Source organism: Falco peregrinus, chromosome Z (genome assembly GCF_023634155.1).
Source record: "Falco peregrinus isolate bFalPer1 chromosome Z, bFalPer1.pri, whole genome shotgun sequence".
In the NCBI taxonomy this organism is placed as follows: Eukaryota; Metazoa; Chordata; class Aves; order Falconiformes; family Falconidae; genus Falco; species Falco peregrinus.
In genome coordinates, this window is record NC_073739.1 from 29391183 (window position 1) to 29415759 (window position 24577).

The following is a 24577-nucleotide window of genomic DNA, read 5'->3' on the forward strand; positions in this document are numbered from 1 at the left end:
GGAAAAGGAAGGGAGAGCTCTAAGCTTACTGTTGGCTGTGACTGTGAGGAGTGTTACTTTATTGGGTGGGGGGACATCAGTGGTACATCTTGCTGACTTTTCAGTTCAGCTCTCTATCTTCGCAAACTGTTCACAGTTCTATTGTTCTTCTGCAACATTGCTCAAAAGCAGAATTGAGAGAATTTCTTACATGAAGAGTCAGCAGCTCAGGAGAGGTGTGGACTGTTGCTGAGGAGATTTACAGGGGTTTGTTAATTGGAGCTGGAACAGTGATGCTAAAAGGAAAAATGAGACTGGCAGCACTTGGGACAAAAAGTGAGACAAAAGCCCCACATTGCATTCATATGCCTTTTCTTCAAAGTTATGCTTTGTTTTCCTCTTCTTTTTCCTGTTGTTCTTTTGCAAAGAGGATTTTAGCCAAAGGAAGTTTTTGAAGCCTGTGTGAAAACATATAACATCAACATTTTAATAATGAAGTTAGTATTAGGATTACAACCCTAGGAATACATATTTCTACCCTTATCTGGATTTATTAAAAAAAAAATAATAATGGACATTATATCATGTGCTATGGAGTCAGAAGGAATTTGTACCCTTTCTGCAGCTAGCTCTGCTCAGGTCAAAGGTTCTGCTAGGCATCCTTTTTTTTCTTTTTTTCTTTTTTTTTAACTAGTGAAGATTTTTTTTCTCAGAATTACTTTCTCAATCATTTCTTTATATTATATTCTCTCTTGTTGCAATCACTTTGGTTTTTTTCTCTATACTGTACAGAAAAGTAAGCTCGAAGACAATGGTACAGGAAGTATTAGTTAAGCATGTGATGATGTAAACATGATACTTCTCGGAAGGAACAAGATACCCTTTCAGTTGTGATATTTTGTCATCTTTGTTGTGCTTAGCTTGCTGCTTTTGCACCCTTTTGCCTGCTGGTTTTGCATCCGAAATCTGAAAGTCTCTAGTGATAAAACATGAGTGAATCCTTAAATAAATAGTCTGTTTCTGACATCAGCTGTAATGTGGTAGCTATAGTTTCTCCTGCATGCTTTTGGTTTTGTAACCCAAACCAGAGGAGGCTTTTCTTACCTGTAGAAGTAAATGAGAGTTGAAGATTCAGCCAGTTCTGTGTCTGCTTGCCACAGAGACTGATCACCGGCCACATCAGTTTACCAACATTTAAATGTGGCTTTACAGCAGTGTCATAAAATTAGCTTAAAATTTCAGTGGGAAGTGGTCAGAAACACTTCTTTCGTGCTATGTGCATTTTGTGTAGGCTGGCAACAATATACAGCTTCTCTGGTTTCTGGCTATGAAGAACTCTGCTTGAAAGTGTTCTTTTGGAGGAGCTCAAATACCTATGCAAACTCAGCTGTTCATTACCATTCTGTTTTTTGAAATAATGAGAGGCTATTGCCTGCGGGAACAGCCTGGGCTTTCTGGATGGGGTCAGGTAAGCCTCATCTGGTTTTGGTGTGTCTTCATGTGATGATGTATGCATTTCTTTCTGGCATCCCTACCCAAGATGTAGGAAACCTGTAGTGTGTTTCTGCTTGCTGCTGGACCATGTCATGCTACTGTGACTGAATTTCTTGAGCAACATCAATATGTGCAAAAAGGATGGAAATACTAAATCTTCATCTGAGCTTGCTCTTGGTTCTGCCTTGTTCAGTTTCATGTGTTGGTGGCTTGAGTGAGAAAGTTTGCATACAGGTTGGTTTTATGAAGCAGGATGTAGGCATGCAAAATTGATGCTGTTGTAGGTCAGACTAGCAATTAGCAACAAACCAGGCAAACTGGAGGGAAGTGAGGCTTGCCTGGAGGAACTCTGGGCTTGCTTTGAGTTCTGTATTCTGTGGAGTGGGTAATTCAAAAAGCTATGTAAAGAAGCAGTGGGTTTTATAGCTTTTGTGCTGTTGTAGGTCTTATGGTCTGTGAAACAGTTGCACTTCTCTGGGGTGGGCCGCAAAGCGGAAAAGAGTGATGGCATAGCTGAGCTCTCTTGAGCTTTTCCTAAGCAAGTCTTGCAGCAGCTGTTATGGCTGTAATGCAGCCTGAGGTGGGCTAGAAGGTGTCTGTGCTACTGTCTCGATTGAAATAGAAAGGAAAGAGAGAGACAAAGGAAAAAAAGTGTTATCTTTCAGATATACTATTCCTTTTGTATGTTAAGCTGAGCAACGGTTATTATTGCCCTTTCCTTTGGCTGAGATGTACTGTCACTGAGAAAAATTGGCATCGTGGTAGAATATGGAGCTTATCAATAGCCTCTCCTGATCACTTTTTGTAAAAATCTTTTCTGTATCTTTCTTTAAAAACAAAGAACAAAATAACCAGAAAAAAATGCTGCTTTCAACAATTGTTCTTTGGGTGTGGTTTTGTGCATTGAAAATGTTTCTATGCACATTGGTTAGTTTAGAGATGCATATTGGAAAATAAAAGTGTAACTGGAAAAATTACCAGAAAGTGTTGACTCAGTTGTACACATCAGTCATGGCTAAATGGATTTTTATAATACAAAGTTTTCTGACTTGACCTAATTGGAAAATACCAGATGTTATTCTTCATGATTTTTGATGCTTCTGTTGCAAGAAGGGAAAAAGAGAACTGATTTATGGTGTTTGCATGACTGTGGTTTGCTGTCGTTAACAGTAAGGTCTGTTCTTAATGATGCTCTGCTGAATGCTAACCAGATTTACTTGCTGGTGGTGACATGATAGACTGTAGCATAGCTAAAGACTGTAGACTGTAGAGCATTTTATCAATAGCTGCATGTATTCAAATACAGTTTCACATTCTGTACTATTATACAGAAGTGTTGTCCAAGGGGAAAAGAACAATACTGCATCACTAACATATCATTCTGTAAGTGAGCTTTCAGCTAAGAATTGACATCTAGTCAGGGTTTGCCTGAGTAGTATAACTAAAGATAAATCTGCAGATAAGTGCAAGGTACTGAATATTAGCAGATGGTCAGCTCAGTATAGAGCATTTGAAGTCTTACAAATGATGGGTTGTTCCTTCTGTTGATCAAGTGCTGAGCTAACTCGAGTAAAGGGATTATAGGGCAAAGGGGATGATTTTCATTTTCCTGGTAATTTGAATGTCCATAACCCTGTCACTTTTTCTGTGCTAGCAAGTTAGCTGTCTTTTTCTGCAAGCGAGGCCTTGGATTGTGAAAAACAAAAATCTGTGGCTGGATGTGATGACAACTGAGCAGCTTTCTTGGTCTACTCATGTGGAGGCGGAATTCTAAATTAAACCATTTTGTCTCCAGAGCTGAACAGCAAAAGTAGACCATCTTTAATGTCTACATTAATAATCCTTGCATATAGCAAGTGCATGTGCAGGACTGTGCTCAATTTGAGCTTACTGTATCTCCCATTCTAATATTTGGAGTTGTATCTGAAGGCTTTCATGTCCAACAGATGGTGGTTCTTCTTCATTAGGTGCTTTAGGTACTGATCAGAGTTCCTAGATTGTACCACTAGCTCAACTTGAGTAACAGAACAGAAAGATTGCAACCAGGACACTTTTCTTGGGAAAGTAAGTCAAAGTGAGAAAAATTGCAAATAATCACTATGGCTGCAACTTGCTATTTGCAAAATTGCAAATGATCTTTGTGGTAAATAATCCCTGTGGCTGCTCCTTGCAGTGAACAGGAAAAAAACAGGTGGTTTGATATGCAGATGTTGTGTGGCTTTTAAGTCCTGCCAAAAGAGGAAACAGATTGCTGATAGTGTCTGCTCTTGCTGGAATCCTGGTCGGAAGGAAAGTTCTCTTGTAGATAATGCAGATACTACTTCCAAAACCTTGACTTTCTTTGTTTTTATGGTGTTTTCCTGAAAAATTACTAACAAAGATAAAATAATGGATATTAGTCATCAAGGAAGCTTCAGGCTATGTTTTGAGCTCTCAGTTTTATTCTGTTTTTTAATCATAGTGACACAATCATTCACAGGCTAGATGTTTCTCTAGAAACACGTATACAGTCCACATTTCAGTGTTGCTTTTCACCATGTAGCCATCATGACTATTGAAGAAATCTATCCTAGGAGCTTTTAAGCAACAGTCCTTCTCCCTGCCTTGTACTCTATGGGGAATGCTATCAGGTGGCTAAAAGGGATACAAGCCTATCTCATCAGGCTAAGAGGACATCTCATGTGGCTTTGTTAAATCAGATATGGCAGCTCTTCTGGCTATGTGAGTCTACTGCCTCAGTCTACCGTGTATGTTATTCCTGTAGGCAACTTCTTCCCTGCTATGTATCACAGGACAATTAAGTCTGGAGGGAGGCCTCTATCCACTTCCTCTTCTTCTCTGCCCCCTCCCCCATCCCAAATAAGACAATGTTCAAAGTTAATTATATGCAGAGGACATAACTCCTTTCTAGTTTTCATTGAACTTAAACCTCCAGCTATCAGCGAAATAGTTACATATTTTGTCTTGGTTTTAATAAACACACTTTTCCTCACATCTAGATATCCATTCCAATATAATCTTAAACGAAATATAGATAAATACCTCTACTCACTAAAAATCTTTTTGATAGGTACTTATCTCATTCAGTGCTTTTGACTAAACTTTCAGGAAGCAGAGACACAAACAGACGAGATTCAAGAAAAGGTCTTATTTCTGTGTACGTGTTGGATGGCATTTACATTATGAATGGATTCTTCTTCTACTCCTTTCCCTTCTCCAGGTGATTCCCATGAAAGGGTGAGATTGTGTGCCTGAAGAGAGCTGGCAAGGGCATTGTGAACATCAGTAGCAACCATGAGTAGCAAAACAGATCTAACTCCAGGAAATAGCACTCATGTTTGCTGCAAGCTTCTTTTTTCCTGACACTAGAGAGTGTTAGCTTGTTTAAAACAGCCACCACTTTAGTGGTAAAATGCCTTTCAAAGAGAATAGATTCTGTTCATGCTAATCATAGAACAAATTTTTTGGGACACTGTGTCATGGGGTTGTGAGAACCATTGTGATAACAGGTGTACATGAAATTACTTGCGTTGCACTCTGTTTTCAAGAGGGCTTCTATTCCCACTTACCACAAGGAATGAATCCTCTTCTACACAGCTCAGAAGCTTCAGAGTATGGAATGAGAATCACAGATTTTGAATGAGCCAAAATCTCTGATTTGCATTGTTGCTACTTGTATTGTTCCATTTAGTCCATGGAACAATGATCCTTGAATCCCAAAGGTCAGTGTTTCTGATCAGAAAAGTCAAGAAAATCTACAAGCAAACCATAGGTATAGTATTATGATGCAGCTGGCTATAGCAACATCTGGAGTCAGCTATTGGCCAAGCAGCAGTAAATGCACAGAATCTTGTGGAGGTGTTTTTCATACTTTTCCCCCTCCCCTAAAAAGAACATTCCTAATCCTCTATCTTTCTGAGAAGTGTGTAAGGAGTAAGTAGCTAAGCAGCATCAAAGCACCATTCAAGGAGTAAAGTCTGTAGACATTATGAATTTTAAGATGGCATTTATAATGTTCAGTCACTGCTTATTTAACAGAAAGTTAGGTGTGGAGGGGGAAGGCTTTGTAAAATAAACTTCTGCCTTCAGGAAACTGAAGAATATTTTTATTATTATTATTATTTATTTGTTATATATATTTATCTGCCATAAAAGAAATACATCTCCAAGGACAGTTTTCATGTCCTTTGGAAGCAATACTACTATTCTTCCAATCCACCAGCATTTAGGGTTTTTTCCCATGAGTTCTATTTTAGTTTTTCTTTATCAGCCCCCCTTGACTCCACCAACACTCACCGCTCCTCTTCCCTGCCCCTCCCCACCCCTGAAGGAAAACATGTATTTCCTGTTGTCTTGGGCAGGGTATGTTTGCTTGTTTGTTTCATTTCAGTACATACCTTCTGTGTTAAGGTTTTTTTGTTGCTGACCTACTGATACTTATTGTAAAGGGCCTTCTCCCCCCATGCCCTTGTTCTGTCTGGCTTAATAGGCTTTCTGTATCAGGATTGTTGGAATGTAAAATCACTTTGAATGCTTCTTTCTGGGGTAGTGAGTCATACTTGGATTTCAGTAGGATTTCTGTCATGATGCAGTCTGTTTCAAGACATTGCTTTTCACGTCAATAGGTTATGCCAAGCTCTCACAACAAGGCAACGGAGCAAATGTCTGTTGTTCGTTCCTGGAAACTGTCTCACTTCTGAGCCACTTGGCTTCTGTTCAGAAAGAAAAATGAGGAGAGGTCTTCCCATGTCCAACTTTTCCTGCAGCAAAATCTGGAATCATGAGCATTGGGAAGCAGTTGCTGCAGTCTCAAAGTAAAACAGCCTCCCCTGCTATTCGAATGTTACTGGTGTTCTCTTGTGTCCCAGCAGTTAGAGGTATTCAGCTAGACCTGGAAGCAGAGCAGGAAGCAGTTTGACTTCTGATGGCCTGAGGCAAAATTTGAGCAGAGGTAAAACTTAGCTTCTGTGATGAATAGACTTCGCACTAGTGCAATGAGAATTCTACAGCATGAGTTCTTAAATGTTTTCAGATTATCTAGCCAAGATGAGTGTGAAAAGAAACATGGGTTGGACGCTTGGAATAAGTAAGCAGCTGGCTAAGTATTTCTGACCTGTTTATGGAGAGGGGGAGGAAATGGATTCAGTGGGAGCAAATGTTCCTGTGATCTCTGCTTTAGCACCTGTCTTGTACCATTGGCAAACTGGCAAGTTATTGGTTGATGCGCAGCTTACCTGTACACCTGGTGCAAACAGCTCACTGCCCTTTAATGCAGTTACATGCTTGGTTCAGTGGCTTTCCATCGGAAACCTCAAGAGCAGAGCATGTGGAGAGTAGAGGTTTGGGCCCATTCAGCAAGACCTGTTCTTTGATAAAGTGAAAGAACTCCAGGTGAGACTTGGCTTTCTGTGTTCAGACCTGGCTCTGATGTGTCCTTCATCTGCTATAGATGACCAGGCTGGCAGGATAATGTCTGGGGAGATGCACCAGGTATTCACCAGTACCTCTCAACGTGAGCTGGAGGCTTTCCAAGTTTCTTTCTACTCCCACTGATAACTTCAGGTTTTCAGTGACAGGTCAAAATACAAGGAATACAAGTGACTGTTGTCCACAAACAAGCTTGTTCTTTGATTATGTTCTCAGGTATCTTTTTTATTTTTTTTCTTCTCTTTCTCTCTCTCTCTGTATGGTGCTCTTCTAGTTATGTGGGCTTATCTATAGAAAGCCAATGTGCTGCAGCAGGTCCTCCAAACACTTTGTGGACTGCCATTCTGAGGCTTTTTAATATAAAATGTTTAAATCCACATTTCAAAAATTGTGCTTCTCATAACTCTGCTCTGACTATCCTAGTTGAAGACAGGTTAGCCTATTCCCTAACTGATGAAACACCCACTCTCCCTGTGGGGCATTTTGGTTATACAGAACAAGATGCAACCAGTGGACTCTAGCACAGGATCGTTGTTTTCTTGCTTGCTTTAGTTATCATTCGAAAGATCTGGAAGTTTGAAAGTTTAATTTGTGTGCCTTAAACTCAACATCACAAAGACCTGTGATTTCCAGATAAAGGTGCTTCGATTTAAGACTGCTAAGATCTAGGCAGCTGGAATTATCTAGTAGGCATCAGTGATGTGAACATACTAGGTAAGAATAATATCATAGTGGTATTCACTCCAGGTTGGTTATAGTCTTGTATGTCATGTAGTTGACAGGAAGTTGCATTTTTTATGTGGTTAGCAGGAAACTAAATCCAGGTCACTAGGACTGAAGCTGTTTAAATGCTGACTCCTGAGAAGAGGGCATAAGTGAAGCAACCATCTGGAGGAGGCCTGTGCTCTGAATCCAGAGATGGGGAGGCAGAAATTCTTAAAGCTGACAGGTGTGCTCTGTACAACTCCTTTCCAACACAGTGTATACATGTTGGTGTGTTAAATAAACGAAGGAACAATCTGCTGGACTTCCTTCGAGTAGCTATGTATCTGAACAAAGTTAAGTGCATGCACAAATGACCTTGAAAAACCATCATACTTTCATTCAAGGGCTTCTATTAGCAGCCATTTGTTGAGGTTAAGGGTATTGCCAAGTGTTTTGTCCCATGCTTTAGGAAACAGGGTGAAGCTTTATCTGCCAGTATGACCAGTTTAAAATCTGCGTTGAGCTCTGTACTGTTGAATGCAGATGGGTGCAACTAAATGTTCTGCATAAAGTCCCAGCAGTAGAATTCTGTCATCTGTCCCAAGTTCTGCTTTTAGGCTTGTCAGGTACAAAGGGTTTTGATAGCCCTTGTACTTTGCTTGAAAGTCAGTTTCAATGCTAGCTTTTCAAAAGCTGGCTTTACATGGCAATACAATACTGTTTTCAGCATGTTACCTTCATAGTTAGATTTAGCTCACCAGGATAGGTCTTTGGTGGTGGAGAAGGCACCTGAGATGGCAGGAAATCCTCCACCAGGCGTGAAATCTGTAGCTGGAGTGGAGATGGGTCTGTTTTATCAGAGTAACACCTGGAATGTGTGGGTCAGTACACCTTGGAATGTGACTTACTCGTAAGTCAAAACCAGCTTTATTGTACTGCAGTTGATTAGTCTGTAAGTTAATGTGTCTGTACCTAATTACTTTATAAATATCTCTATTTTTCAGTGGGGCATGCATAAATTACTGTTTACTGTCAGTATGACAGTAAGGAAGCTTATATGCCTGTGTTGCCACTGATGCTGTGAAGTCTTTGCATGTAAAATATTTAGAAGCTTTGCCAGTAGAACAGTAGAGGCTGGAAAAAAAGTTGGGGGATTTATATAACTTCATGCTTTGTCTCTTGCAGGCTAAGAATCTTTCTGCGTATTAGATGTAGGCAAGCAAGATATGTTGCTACTATGATACAGGAAGCTGGCTTTACTTCCCAGCCAGCCCAACAGAGTCTTTAGTTCAAGCTCATTGTTTTTCACCACACAGGAAAACAAAAGCTTTCTTACAAATGCTTTACTTCATGGAGTCTTTCTGCATCTCACATTCTTTACACAACTGTTGCAGGACTCCTACATTTTGTTTTTATCACATTTCATTCAAAGAAATGTTGCAAAGGGGCTGTAAAATCATGTTGAGTTTATTACTGCCTGGTGATACTTACAATTGTGCTTGATTTGGGAGAACAGAGTGTTTTTTATGTTATCATAACTTCTATTTAAAGAGTGCAACTACGTTGTTTGACCTCTTGTTACTGTATGGTTTAGTATGAAGTGAAGGAAATATCTATTGGCATCTGTACACTGTAGAAGAAACTGGTTGTTTTGTTGTCTGTTGCATCCTCTAGGAAAGAAAAATGTACAAGCCTACCTATTGCATTCTGTAAACAAGTAGTACTGTCCTCAAAGTTTCCTTTTGTTGGCTTTGTAGCTGTTCTGTTTGTTTGATATTTCCCCTAATTCTTTCCAAACTCACCTCAGGAAAATGGTGCATCTATGAGTAATACTCTTGAATTTAAGACTATGAAGAGGTCTAGTGTGGCTGCTGGAAAGATTACCATGAGCTTATCTACTTGTGCAGTGGAGCTTTGTTCCATATGTGACTGTTTGTCGGAATTGTTCACTGAACAATCAAGTTCAGTCTTATAATCTCATCATCTTGTGTTCCCAGATGTTTCAGTTTCTGTACTTTGCTGATCAGATTAATTTACACAGGAGTCCAGACTCCTGGAGTCTAATTCTGTGATAACTGCTAACTTGCAAGGATAAGAATAATTTGTGGGGGTCTTCCAGCCTGCTAGTGAAATAAGTTCTTTCAAAACTTCAGTTGTTTCTTCTTCTAGTAGCCAATTATCTCAAAGAGCGTAATTCTATAAAAATGTAATTTTCTTTATCAGCACTAAAAGTTCAAAGGACAAAATTAGCGTTCCTGAAAAAAAACAGACAAAAAAAGTGAAATTAGCACAGTTTTGGACTTCCTGGTCATTCCAGTAACTATTTTGGCACTTAAAGCTGTCATTATTAGAGATTGCGTGACAGCCATGACAAATGCTTAATCACAAATGTTCTATTGTCTTCAACTACTTAATTCTTAAATATCAAGTCTGCACTGAGCTATCGGTGTGTATAATGCTAATACTTCTTGTGTTACAGATTCAACTTTGCTGTCTGTTACTGAAAGGAACTGCTTCTCATTTAACTTTTAGTAAAATTACTTTTCTTTATGAATACTCTTTCAATATATTAATTAAAAGATGGACTCCCAAGCAAATTTGTAGGAATCTTTATAAAAGAGGCTGCACATAAGCATGTGTGTATGTGTATACAGGCATATATTTTTATGTATGCATGTATATATATTCTTCTTCTTTCATTTCTGCACTCTCCCTTGGTTTTAGTTTTTCCTAGAGAAACTGTTCTGCTTTAGGATCAAATATTTGTAATTTTTCTAGTTGTCATCTGTGAGCATGAACCATATATCTGTAGCATGCCACCTTCTATTTACAGGTAATCTTTCCAGTGTGGTCTGATGCTCTGGTACAGTAAGTAAAAAAAAAAAAAAAAAAAAATTATCATGGATACCTGTATAGAAATATAATGGCACACCAGAAGCCAGCGGTGTAGCCGTGTTTGGCACTTAAAAGGAATTGTTTGATTTGGTATGTGTATTTTGGGCTTGTGGTTTTGTGCTTTTTTTCTGGGTGGTGGGTTGTTTTGGTTGGGCTTTTTTTTTTTAGTTTTTTGGTTGGGTTTTTGTAGGGTTTTTTTAAGTCTTTGATTTGGTAAAATCATGGCTTCTGTTCATCAGAAATGCACGCTTCCTGGTATAGTAATGGCTGGCTTTACAGTACTGAAAGACAGACCATATTTCTGACTTTAGGAGGAATAAGCTGTTTATCTTTTTGATCCAGGAGAAAGACTACCAGCTGTGTAGTCTTTCTAATACAAGTTTTTCTCAATACAGCATCTTTCCTTAAGCAAAATCCTTTTCAAAAGGTAGCTGACGGAGTCTGTGTTTTAATTGGAAAGGTTTAAACACTTTTTTCAAATAAGCTGCCCTTTAAGATATCCTTTTCTAGGTTTTGCTTTGCTTGTATAGAAAAGTAGTAAAGTGATTATCATTCATAACTAAGAATTGTTGTGACCTACCTTGTTTGTATTTACATCGTTGGTTTTGGTGTATGTTTCTTCAAGTTTACTGTATTTGTAGTATATAAACACAATTTTTTTTCCAAACAATAAGGACACAGTCACACTGTAGACATTTCATAGTACTTTTGAAATAGTTTTGAGCAATTACTTCAGTATAATGTTCTTGCTGATAGATGAATTGATTAATCACTTTTCTTATAATGATGGAGGGAACTGCTTTAAATCTTTACTTCATTTGTAGGTTAAGAAGTTCTCTCCCTTATCCCCAAGATTTTTTGGTTGGGGTTTTTTGTTTATTTTAAGTAACTTCTCAATTTGCTACAGTTAATGAAATTTTGTCCTTGTGGTGGTCAAGATAATCACTGAATGGCTGAGGTTAGGAAGGACCTCTTGATATCATGTAATAAAAAACCCTGTTCAAGCAAGCAGGGTGAACTAGAACAGTTTGCCCATGACTGTGTCCAGTCAGGTCTTGAGTATCTCTGCAGATGGAGACTTCACAGCCTTTCTGGGCAAGCTGTTTCAATGTTTGACCATTATCACAGTAAAAATGTGTTTTCTTGTGTTCAGATAGAATTTCATGTGTTTTGATTTGTGCCTATTGCCTCTTGTCCTGTCACTGGGCACTACCAAGAAAAGTCTGGCTCCATCTTCAGTCTCTTCCATCAGGTATTTATATGCTGGAATAAGGTTCCCCCTGATACTTATCTTCTCCAGGTTGACCAGTCCCAGCTCTCTCAGCTTCTTCTCATCTGAAAAATGCTCCAGTCCCATTATCAGCTTCATGCCCCTTTGCTGGACTTTCTCCAGTACATCTATGTGTGTCTTGTGCTGGGGAGGTAAGACATGGACCTAGCAGTCCAGATGTGGCCTCACCAGTGCTGAGTACAGGGGAAGAACCACCTCCCTTGACCTGCTTTCAATACTCCTCCTAATGCAGTCCAGGTTAGTATTGGCCCTCTTTACCGTGAGGGTGCAATGCTGACTCATGTTCAACTTGCTGTTGATCAGGACCCCAGAGTCCTTCTCTGCTGAGTTGCTTTCCAGCCAGTTAGTCTGCAATTTTCCAGCATCTCCAGGTTCTCCTGAATGGCAACACAGCTATCTGATCTATCACCCACTCCATCCACTTTGGTATCAGTAAATGGAGCGACCCTGGCTTTATCAGCCAAGGCTCTTCAAACTCTGAAGAATGGAGCCCTATCCCACAACCTATCTGGTGACCTATTGTAGGGCTGCACTACACATCATGGAAAAATTTTCCCCCAGCGTCGCACTTGGATGTCTCAAGCTACCTCTTATGTCTTTCTTTTTATTGCACCTTCTGACACTGCCCAAGAAGCGTTTCACTCTGACCCCTCTTCAGGCAGCTGGGAGCTGCTATTACACCCCCCTTGGTCTTTCCCTCATCAGACTAACTAAAACCATAGGCCCAAGGAGCCTGCTATCTTGGTAGCTCTGCACTGTCTCCTTTCTCATTTTACGAACTAGCTCACTCCTTGCACATTCCTTGGCAGAGAGCATGCAGACTGGACACAGTAGGACCCACCTACTGGGAGGGTGCCTCACTGGTGCCAAGGGTGAAGGCAGCTTGCTCCTGATTTGCTAGCTGTCTTTCTTCTAACAAAGCCTAGGTTTTGGTTTGCTGTATTCAGGAGAGCAGTACACTGTTTCTTTCTGTGAAGCTTCAACATAGTTATTGTTTGGTAAGTTCAGTGTTAAGTTAAAGAAAATTTTCCTTAGTAGAATGTGAGCTAAGCTTTAGTTGCCAATGCTTTTATTTGGTGTTCTTTCTGTAGTTGTAGCTCATTTTCTACTGATATTCTGTAGAGGTAACTCCAGATAATTTTTTTATCAGCATATGTAATTATACTGTAGGATATATATTTTTTGTGATCTTTGTATCTTCAGATTGCACTTCTGAATGAGCTCCTCTTTAAGAGTTAACTGCATGCACAAGTTTCAGCATTCTTGGGGATTTATGTGCAGTTACTTGTAAGTGTGCTTTATACAGGCTGACAGGGATTGTGTGTTTCCTGTAGTCTGGCTCAGCACAAGATGGGGAATGTTGGTGGAGGCATGAGGTTGCACTGTGGTTGTCAGCTGGAGCAAACTTTTGCTTCTAGTCAATTACCAAATGTAGAGGTAGAATTTAGAAGTCTTGTACAAGCTTGCCATCTGCATAATTATGTGTCTATTAAGGAATGGTTGGAAGCTGACTGCTCTAAAACTATTGACTATAATGATAAGGCATGGTTAGTAGTGATACTGAAGCAATTTTCTTTCTTGCCAACAGAGTTTGCGAAGCAGGAAGGCGTGAAGTCCCATCAGAAAAACATGCAGCTTTATGACATACCCTACGAACCAGAAGGCAGTGCTGTGGAATCTGATTCTGAAAGCGTGGTGAGTCACCATTTACGAGAAAGCAAATTGCCACAGGATGATGACAGGCCTGCAGATGAGTATGATCAGCCATGGGAGTGGAACAAAGTCACCATCCCAGCTCTAGCAGGTACGATTCCTAGATCCCAATCAGGAAATTCTCTCTCACAGCATAGTATATGTACTTGCCTTTAGGAGAACTCAAGTGTTTCAGCTCTTTGGGGTATGTGTGGGGTTGATAAATCTCTGAAAAGCAAATGTGGGTAGTCTCAAAACTTTGCCTCCTGCAGAAATGGGGAATTTTTTTGGTGCTTCAGCTGACCTGTTGTCACCCATCTGAGCACTGAGTTCATGTTAGCAAAACTTATCTTCTTCCCACTCCTTGCCTCTACCCCCCATTTTAATGTATGAGATGTAGGCTGTGTTGAGTGGCTTTATGATAAGGGTGTTGCATTGCAAGGTCCTTAAATTGTGGGGCAATTCTTACAGGTGAAGGACAAAAAGTGTCTATGTAACATGCATGAAGTAACATGCTTCTACTCGGTAATGAGTGGAGTATTTGCATTATAATTGAACACATTTCTATGGATATGTAGAACTTGTTCTTGGATTAATCCTTTTGAACTGCTGAAGTTCGCCCACATCAGAACCTGTCAGTCAGGGAGATTCGACACAAACTCTTTTCTGTCCCTGAATGTCTGTGCTTGGTGTTGGTTACACCACTCTTTTTATTCCTTTCTGTTGCTTTGTGGAAATGGCTGAGCAGGGCTTCATTCAGTCAGGCTGTGATTCTGAAGGGGGAACTGTGTGTGATTTCTCAGGGGATTTGTTCTTGAACCCTTGCTGTTCAGCATCCTTATCAGTAAGGCAGAGAAGGAGGAGAGGAAATGCACCTTGTGAAGTCTGGAATGATATCAAGTGGCAGGGGGCAGATGGGTGAGGGAGCTGGTGGGCAGTGCAGAGCTGCCATTCAGAGACACCTGAACAGGCTGGAGAAATGGGCTCACAAGAAGCTGACAAAATCCAACCAGGACAAGATCAAACCCCATGCAATGATATGGACCAAGGACTGGTTGGCTTACTGGGTTACAGCTTTGATGGAAGGGGCTTAAGGGGAAAATGGACTAAATGTGGCTAGCAGCATTGCCCAGCACTGATGAAGGCTAGCGACATCCTTGCCTGTGTGAATAGGAGCATAGCCAGTAGATCAAGCAGAGTGACTGTTCCTCCTTACTTTACATATGTTGGACAACATGTGTAATGCTGTGTCCAGTATTCTGATGCAAGTTGATAAACACTGAAGTCAGCAGAGTGTCATCAAAATGACAGGAAACTGCAGGAATGACTGCTGAGGAGACAACTGAGAGAACTGGGCTTGCTTAGCCTGGAGAAGAGAAAGCTAGAAAGCTTTAGAGTGATGTAATAGCAAGTTTCCATTGCCTATGAGATCTTCAAGATGGTGGAGCCAGGTTCTTCACAAATGAGCAGGTATGTGATGGGAAGATGAGATATAAGTTAAATCAGGAGTGGTTCTGTCTTGGTCTGGGGAAAACTTTTTTCCTCTGCAAGGATAGTTATGCATTGGAACCAACTGTCCGGGGGCTCTTGCAGTGTCCATCTGTAGAAGAATTGTAGAGGAATGAAGGTGGGTTAATTAACATTGATAATATACAGCTGTAGGCTTGCTTTAGGGGCGGTGTGTTGGCTGACATGGATAGTGTACAGCTGTATCTGGTTCCTGCTGAGTAGTTAAATAGCTTTAAGGACCGTATGAAGAGGAGCTTGAAATGAAGAGAGACCTGGAAGAAGCAGAGGGAGGAAAGAGAGTGCCCGAGATGTAGGAGAGACATGGAAGGGACGCAGCAGAGGCAAGAAGCAGGGTGGACTGGCCTGAAGAGGCTGAAGAAACAGCATGGATAGTAGATAAACTTTTGAAAACTTGTGGGGGATTGGTGGCTGTGCCGGGGCAAGGTGTGGGAACTATGTATTGAAGTTAACCTGGCATGGGATGGTAAAAGCCTTGTTGCAGCCAGCTACCTTTGATGGTGCTATGACATCCATCTTTAGATTATTTTTTTTCATCCTGTGTAAAGGGATGACTGGATAAAGTTCTGAGCAATCTGATCTGATCACATAGACACCTCCCACCGCCCATTTCCACCTGAATTATTCTGATTTTGCAATTCTGTGTGCCATGATATTGCCACATTACAGAAATAAGAAGTGACTTCTCTCCACAGCTATGCAGGGCTACTGTTCTGTAAACAGAGTTTGTTGTGACAATACCCTTCTTGGGTGTTTCTGACCTGATCACCTAATAGGTAGGTGGACATGGGCAAACTAAATGTGTTTATTTTCTAGCACAGTGAGAGCAGTGGCAATGTGTTGTGAGAGTGATATTACCTCTGTGTTTCACTCGTTCTTATATCTTCAGGTTGTAGTTGATTTGAGTTTGTTTCCAAGTCAAGCTGATGTCTGCAGTATCCATCCTGTGAAATGTGAGTGGGAGCAAAAGACACATGGATAAACCTGAAATAGCTGCTTAAAAAAACCCTTCTTGCTCAGCATCCCCTTTCCTCTTGTTGGGCTCTTATGGAACAGAAGAGGAGGTTAGAGAAAACTGATTTCTACTTCCTATGATTATGATTTGCTCTGGCATGTGAGCTGTTAACAATCTTGCAGACTTCCAGGCTTAGTCACTTTTCCATTAAGCGTATGCTGATAGTTCTTTTGAGGCTGGATCTAAACCAGGATCCAGTTCTGCTGGATGTTGTGCAGGTAAAATAGTTTATTTCCCTAAAGAGCATGAACTCCAACACAAAAGTCTAACCTGCTTGTGTGGTTTCTAGCAGGATAAACAGTTCTGTTGCTGAGCTCTGCCTCATGGAAACAGGCTTTGATTCAGGCTTGCCTAAGCTGACTCATCCCTTTTGCTGGACCAATTAAAAAGTTTGGAAGACTTGTGCTGGGAGATTGCCTGGCTGTGAGATCCTGGCTATGGTTTGGGATATCTATTGCATGTCAAGATAGGCTAATTAATGGAGACATCTATCACTAGTTTTCCAGTGCCACAATGGCTGTTTTGCAGGTGCTGAATATCAGTCTGGCACGTGTGTAAAGCCTTCTGCTTTGGCTTTGTGCTATGGCATTGATGTCTGCCCCAGTTCAGTACGTATTTCATGTCTTTTAATGTGTCCCTGTGGTGGCAGTAGTGTTACCTTTCCCTACAGCCTATGTGCAGCCTCCATCTTGTGACCGGTGAGGCTTACTACACAGCAGTGTGGTCCACAGCAAATCTGTTGTAGTAGGGTATTGGCTACCCGCAAGGATCCACAAGCTACCCGCAGCACATGCAGGGGCTCCGCAGAGCAGAACGCAGTGGGTCTTAGGCTGCCTTCTGCGTTTTTTCCAGGGAGTTTCTCTATTCTCCATTCTGGAGGGGTTTCCACTGTTTCCCCCCTGCCACCATGTCTGTTTCTTGCCCATCTGTCCTTCTTATGTAGTCTACTTTTTCCCCTTCTTTTGTCCTACAGAACTGCTTCTATGTCTAGATTTTCTCATTCATCCTTCTACCTGACGCCAGCTGCCACTCTGTTACCTTCTTATATCTCTTTGGGACTTCTCCCACCTTCAAACACGTGCTCTCTATCACCCAAGACTCTCTCCTATTAGCTGTGGGTGCATTTTTGCCCTCAAGGGAGGTTGATGTGCTTCCTCACTCATCCCCATCCTTATAGCCCTCTGGGCTAGGCCACATGCCATGGGAATGTCTGGGCTACAATGATTACAGGTTGCTGTTGAAGAGCTCCTGCAAGGAAGCTAAACAGTTAATTCTTGCTGACTGTGTTAGCTGAAAGACTTCCAGTTATTTTTTTGCTAACCTGCCCAGTGTTTGCTTGGCCAGAGGTGTGTTTAGCCATTCTTGCTTGTGTTCTTGGGCAGCTTCGGATTAGAGCTACTTTTGAGCAAAGAATATTTTGTTTGAAGGTGAGAGGGTAAGTAAAGCCCTTGGACTGCGTAAAAGAGCAGGCAGAAACAAATACTTGAGCAGGTGACACTTAGATCTTCAAAGGTGGAATACTTTAGGGCTTTTAATCTCTCTGCAGCTTATTTCTGTGGCTTAGTGTAACATAGGGAATCTGAGTTGAGTATTTCCTTACATAGTAGTTTTGATAATTTTCCAAAAGCTAAGAGTAATATCAGAGTTATTGTGAGCTTCCCACACAAGGTTAGTGATTATGTGCTACCCGGAAGTAGTTTTTCTTTCAAAGTATGCAAAATACCTAAACCAGAAACTTCATTGTTCAGCAACACTGAGATACAAGCTGTGGGACCAGTACCAGTCCGTGGTCAGTGAGGTAACACTTTACAGATTTCTGAACTAATAATACAGCAGCCACAGAAATGGGATTATTAGTCCTAGAAGTTATTGTCTTAGGAGTCATATGAGTGCATATGGAAAACTTAGATCTTATTCTTCATGTATCGTGCATATGATATGAAATGGCTGATTTGTAATTCATTGAATCCAGAGAAGAAAGCTGCATATGCAAGCTACCTTGCTGCATTTCTACTGCATACCTTTTTTTGCACAACTCATTATGGAGCTCAAGACTTGGAGCTCTGTAATCATCTTCATTCCCACTTTTTTGCTCTTTGTCAGGTAAACTCTGAAATAGCTACAGGGTTTTTTGAGTGATTATTTAAAAAACTGTAATCTTAGTTTTATCTAATTTTTTTCTTCATCTGTAGTTTTGTTTGTCTGTATGTAACTGTAAATTAATAAAGCACAATCCATCCAATATGACGTTTTATGATTTGCCTATGTGTAAATATTATTCTAGGCATTATACAGTTAGTACTTATGACAGCACACTAAATTAAAATATTGCTTTACAAAAGTAATAGACTAAAAACAAGTTTAAAAAAGAAGTATTATGATATGTTTGAATTCCTTATGGGTTCAGCATGCAGAGTTCTCTTTTAAATGCTAAGAGAGCAAATATTTTCTTGAGGTAAATTAGATTTTGTGATTGCATCTGTCATTCATTGTAACTTAGTATGTCTTAGGTACCTGGTTATTTGTTACAAACTAGTATGTAAGGTTTGGCTGCAAGCATAGATTCAAGCTGCTGTCTCATCTGATGTGTCTATACTTAACCTAACTCCCAGGAATTTTAAGTGTTTAAAATAAGGAAGGAGGTCCAACTTCTAAGTTTGAAACAGTAGGAAGTTTGCAGTGGAGAAGTATTAACCTTCTGCTGAGGTGTGCGTTTTTCTGACTTAGTGTATACTGTGGTTCCATAATGTATCTAGCTAATGTAGCTAGACCAGGTGAGCTTTATTTTTAGTTCTTAGCTGAAGTGGATTTCTCTTAAGAGCACAATGTTGGTCTAAGTGGTATTAGAAATTCTAGCAATGGGCAAGTCCCACTTTACAGACCCACAACTACCATCCCCCAACTACTTGGAGTTGTGGTGAACCTGAAAAGACCCTCTGCTAAAATGTTCCTATTTTGAGAAGTTCATCTGAAGGGAACAACAAACATTTGTGATCTGCAGACACAAAGAGACTTATGCAGCAAATATTTTTTATTTGTCAGGTGCTAGACCTAGTAAACAAACCAAAATGGCAAGCAACACTAGAATTATAATGAAGTTAATTACTTGTGCAAATCTTTTGAGAAAACGTTTTTTTCCTCTGCCATGATTTTAAGATTCATTGCTGAAGCATGGATAAACCCTGTTTATCTCCAGCCTGGAAACTGAGATGTGCCAGACTGAAATTGTGCACAAGCTATGAAGTCTGCTCAGGTTGAGGGGAACGTGTCTGCACTGTGGCTCCTAAGCATAGGGCTGGGATTGCTGTCATGCTGACATTGTGGAGCAAGCTGTGCCTAGCCTTCCTCAGGGACTTGTCTAGCAGAGCTGAAGTGCACCATTTTGACTGTCTGCATCTTGAGTTCTTTCACAAACAAAATTGGTTTTGTTTCATTGGAGGCTGAAATGTATTTTTGATGGCTTTTATGGGAAGCAAGCAGGTCTTGTTAGGCCTGCTGCTGGAGCTGGGCAAACTGGCTTGCCCAGAAGGGCTGAGATTGGCAAAGTAACAGGAACAAAGTAGGTTTCTGATACCTAAGTCTGGCTGGAAAAGGAGATGGCAACACTGGAGAGCCCATTCGGGAATGTCAGGCTGACACTAGCTCCCATGTGAGTGTGTGAGAAATCAAGCCTTTCCAGGCTGTCATGTGCAGATAGCAAACCTTTGGGTAAAGCAAATGCATGTAGAGATCTTAGTATTGCTTTAAAAAAATAAGTGGGCCTCTGTTCTGAAGAGGAAGTGGTTCTCAGCACAGGTCATAGACTTCTTGAAGGAGGATGCCAAACCTGGTCACGTCTGTGACTGCAGCTGGTGTTGCACAGAAAGCTGGTGCATAGGACCCTGGGGGAATTAAAGCTGGGTATAGCACCAGCTACAGGGCAGAGGAAGAGAGGTTACACAGAGTGAGGAAGGGTCAGGTATGCATCATCACATCCATAACTGTAATGGCTATGTAAACACAGGTAACATAGTAATAAAAAACTTTATGCTCCCAGCTGCATGGAATAGAGCTTCTGAACCTTCACTATATATACACTACAGCTTTAGTTAAGATATGACTTACAGCAATCAAAACTCAGTCCTGGGAACAACATTGCATGTGTGGGTTGGTGCCTGACTGGATATCACACTTACCAGTTCAATCTATCTGGATATCCCTTTCAGACTGTTTCTGCCTGCCAATTTAACAAAAAACAAAAAAAACAACCAAACAAACAAACAGAAAGGCAGGAGTCCAAAGACAATTCAGAGCTTTTCAGGCAAAGGCAACATTCAAAAGCATCTGAAATTAAATTTTGTGCTATTTTTGGACAACAGATCCTACTTCTAACCATCGTATTGTGAAGCTACTGCTGTTTACAATCACAACAGAGTTTCATATGTTTTGTGAACTGAATTTTTGGTGTCTGACAGATGTTACTTGGTCAGAAACAGATGTTAAGGTTGCCAGTTTTCAGAGTTCCCAAATTGTTATCTCAAATTTGCATTCTTGACCCAGTGTGCAAAAGCTGATCCACACACAGAGTCAAAATATTTATTTATTGCACATCTGCGCAGATATGGATGCTGGGTGGCAAATCCACAAACCAAGCACCCCTCTTAACACATGGTAGAACATTTTATACAGTGTGTACAATTGTTTACACTTATGTTCAGTCACACTCAATTGTCATTGGTTCTATCAAGCCCTGTCTCCATTTAAAGGTAAAGCATTCTTTTTTTTTTTTTCACCTCACATGTTCTGTGGGGAGGAGGCTTTGTTAGTAGGGGGCTTTCTTTGCTTGAGGGTGGAACTTTTAGTATGCTAGTTATGAGAGTTCACATATAGTTCAAGTAATTTGCTGTTTGGTCTCATTAACCGTTTGGTTCTCCTTGAGCTTATCTTGTTACTTCCTAGCTTGATTTATTTATGGTGTCTATTCCTTCTCCCAAGGCCATGTCCTGTTAAATATTTGTAATGTTTAACTGACATTCTCTGTTTTTCAAATTCTTTCTTGTTTTTCATTATAGATACTTACATTTTTTTCTCTTTTAAAGTAAAAAATTGTTTATCAAAATTACATCCAGGTGTTTTTCTTACAGTTGAAATAAGTGCTGTTCATATGAGTCACTGGCAAGTACACACATGCAATGTTTCTCCTTGTTATGCTAATCAGCTTTTATTATCCTGAAATACAATATAATTATATATAATATCCTGAATATTAATGAGGTTAAATCTAAGTTTCCATTTTAAGAAATAACCAGCATATTTCTGCCATACATATTTCAGAATATGATTGAATACATTTGCCCAGTTTTACAATAATTTGTGCCTCCTTTCCTTGAGTAGAGGGGGAATTTGGAAGTGTCCTAAGCCCCATGAAGAAAGCATATAAAAATAACCCTCCCCTCCAAAAAAAAAACCCAACAACACTGCAAAACATTTTCCACACCCAACACATCTCTGTTCTGTATGCATTACCTTTTTAAACATTACAGGTCTCTCTGTTGTTTAGCATTGCCTCAAAACAATATTAACAGCAACGTGCCTAAGTGTCTGTGTGTTAGAAGTGGGGGGTTAAATGCATGAGATCTACAACATGCTGTTGTAGGGAGTCCCTTTGACTGTCCTTGTGGCATTTTTCTCTGATACTGCTGTTGAAACTCACAGAGGAGCTGATTGTGCTCTGTGTTTGTGCGCATTGTGATGTTTGCCTCCTGACATAGTGAAGTTTTTTCTGCCTGGTATCCCCCTAGATGATTTTAAAACAGTAATCCGTCTGCAGCTGTGAGTGTTAGTTTTTGATGAAGAAGCAAACCATCAAAGAAGGCAGTGAGAGTCAGGAATATTGTGTGGGTAGCTCCTTTCACTGTTTCTGGCAATATTGTGTCCTTTAATTTTTTCAGATTATAGATATGTAGAATCTGTAAGTGTAGTAGGTGTAGAATGAGGATGCTTTGCTACAGATGTTGCAGTGCTTTAAGAAATTACAGCTTTGCAAAATAAGTTGTATTGCTTTTCTTAGAATAACGTAGTTAATGTGAGAAAGTAACAAATGCCATTTTCCCTTTTCCTCGTTTTCTACCCCTAATGTTTCAAGACAAAAGTGCTATGCCAGCATTGTGTAAGTGGATACACTTTGAATTCACTGCTGCTTGCCTCTGTTTCTGATGTGGATAGATGTGTGTTAGCTGTCTGGATTTGCACCCGGATTACTGTTAGGATGATTACACATAAACTGAGGCAAGCTGGATTCTTGATGTTCCTCACTTGTTTGTTACTGAAATTACGGCATGTGACTGAAAGCCCATCTCTGTTACTGTTACTTGTTTCAGTATCATCTTTTGGGGAGGAAAGTATCAAATGTTACAATAACTAGTTCTTATTTTGCTAAGGTTTAGAAGACTATGCAATCTATTACTGCAAAAGCAAAAGTTTTAGGGACCATATTTTGCCTAGTTAGAAACACCTTTACGTGATACATATAACTTTGCAGATAAATCGCTACATCTTAATAAATAAATTACTACTACTTGATGCTAGCGGGTGCCCCTGGGAAGCATGAAACCTCTCTTAAGTGCTAAAGCTAATTCGTTTCTTTTTAAGCTTGCTTGGAGAGGTAATTATTGTGTATCTTGCAGCCCAGTTTAATGGAAGTGAGAAACGCCAAGCATCGCCTCCCTCAAATGACCAGCGCAGGCAGTTAAGAGCACCTGGAGGAGGCTTTAAACCCATCAAACATGGCAGCCCAGAGTTTTGCGGGATCCTGGGAGAGAGAATAGATCCAACTGTTCAACTGGAAAAGCAGATGTAAGTAAGCACGGTAATGGCTCTCTAGTTCTTTCCCTTCCCACTTACAGGAGCAAGTGCCCCAGACCCTGCAGTCCAGCTCTCCCTCCTCAGCTTTCCCCGTCTCGGTGCTTACCCGTCGCCCCGGCCTTCAGCTGCAGCGCAGGCGCGTTCCGCAGCGGAGCGGGGAGCGCAGCGCACGGCGGTTCCTTGAGCCGGGGAGCGCGGCCGGCAGCTCGCACGGCGGCGGGCGGGGCCGGCGACGGCCCTCGGGGGCAACCGGGCCCGGCGGGGGGCGCTGGCCGGGAGCGGAGGCGGCGGCTGGGGGTCTGCGCCGCGCATCCCGGCGGCGGCCGCTGCCTCTGCCCAAAGGGAGCGGCGCGGGGGTGGCGGCGGCGCAGCCTCGGGCAGCGGGACGTGCCCGGGCCTTTCCCCGGCGCAGGGCAGGGCCGGGCCGGCCTGCGAGCGGCGTGCCCGGGCGGGGATCGCCTGTGGGAAGGGGAGAGGACTCGTAACTCCGGGAGCCGAGGAGGAGTGCGATGGCCGGTGCCAAGCACAGCCTGCAGCGGGCCCCCCGCCCGCGGCCAGACCGCCGAAAACTCGCCCACCGGCAGGCGCGGGAGGGAGGGGGCCAGCAATGCCGCGGGAGGAAGGGGCTTCCCCGCAACCCGAGGTGCACTGGCAGAACCGCTTCACCGCTCCGCAGGCTGAAGAGGAAAGACCTGCTGCATCAGCAGTCGCTGGAGCAGAGCCGGGTGGCCCAGGCTGCTCCACGTGTGACAGCTAGCACAGCCACGGGCAGGTGATGGGTGACAGTAGTGGGCAACTCTCCTCTGAGGTGCGGAGGCACCCACCTGCTGACCCAACGCACTCTCCAGAGCTGTGCTGCTGAGCAGGGGCGCGTCAGGGGTGTCGCAGAAGCTGCCAAGCCTCATCCAGTCCACTATTACCCACTGCTGCTGTTTCACATGGGCATCAGTGATCCCACCAGGAGCAGTTGAGGGGTACCAGACTTGTATGAGGCTGACAGAGCCCTGGGAGCAGTGATGAGGGACTCGGGAGCGCAGGGAGTTATTTCATCAGTCTTCCTGGTCAAAGGGAAGGGGTTTAAAAGAGCCAGTCAGGTCTGGTGAATGAACAAATGGTTACAGGACTGGTGCTACAGCCAAGGGTTTGGCTACTTAGACAGTGGGACTCGCTTTGAGAAAGCTGATCTGCTGGAGGGTGATGAGGCCTGTCTGTTGGAGAAGGGGAAGAGCATCTTCAGTCATAGGCTTGTCAAGCTGGTGAAGAGGCCTTTAAACTGAAGTTGCCAGTAGAGGGGAGTCTCAGTCCATCCCTCTCCTGCCAGCTTGAGGCTGGTGCCAGCAGGAAATTCTGAGAGCTTTGAGAAGGATTGAAGGTACCTGAGGAGCAACACAAAGGAATTCCAGCTGCCCCAGCCAGTAAGTCAGCTTCAGAGGAGGTGGGTGTGGGTGTGCGTGCATAAACTTAAATGGCTGTATGCAAATGCATGTAGTGGGGGTTAAACAAGAAGAGTTGAGAGATGTGCATGCCTGTAGGGCTACAATCTTATTGGCAGCATGGAGGCATGGTGGGATGACTCTTATGACTGGAATGGGAGGATACAAGCCGTTTAGGAAGCAGAGGTAGGGGAGACAAGGACAGGTGTCACCCTCTGTGTCCATGCCCATCTGGAGTGCATGGAGCTCCACCTGGGGTTGGATGAGGAGCTGACT

General features: G+C 41.9%; 1 protein-coding gene and 1 long non-coding RNA gene across 3 annotated transcripts in view; one reads left to right on the forward strand and one right to left on the reverse strand.

Moving 5' to 3' along the window:
* Positions 1-24577, forward strand: part of SHB (SH2 domain containing adaptor protein B) — an 82169-nt gene that overhangs the window by 27184 nt on the left and 30408 nt on the right. For both annotated transcript variants that reach the window (XM_027780293.2, XM_055791253.1), the window contains exons 3-4: positions 13380-13595; positions 22691-22859. In XM_027780293.2, coding sequence (XP_027636094.2) covers positions 13380-13595; positions 22691-22859 — 385 coding nt within the window. The remainder of the gene's footprint in view (positions 1-13379; positions 13596-22690; positions 22860-24577) is intronic.
* Positions 13610-23087, reverse strand: LOC129782761 (uncharacterized). Its single transcript, XR_008744828.1, has 3 exons — positions 22975-23087; positions 15869-15954; positions 13610-15083 (listed from the first exon to the last, which is right to left on the reverse strand). It is a non-coding gene; the product is annotated as an uncharacterized LOC129782761 (long non-coding RNA).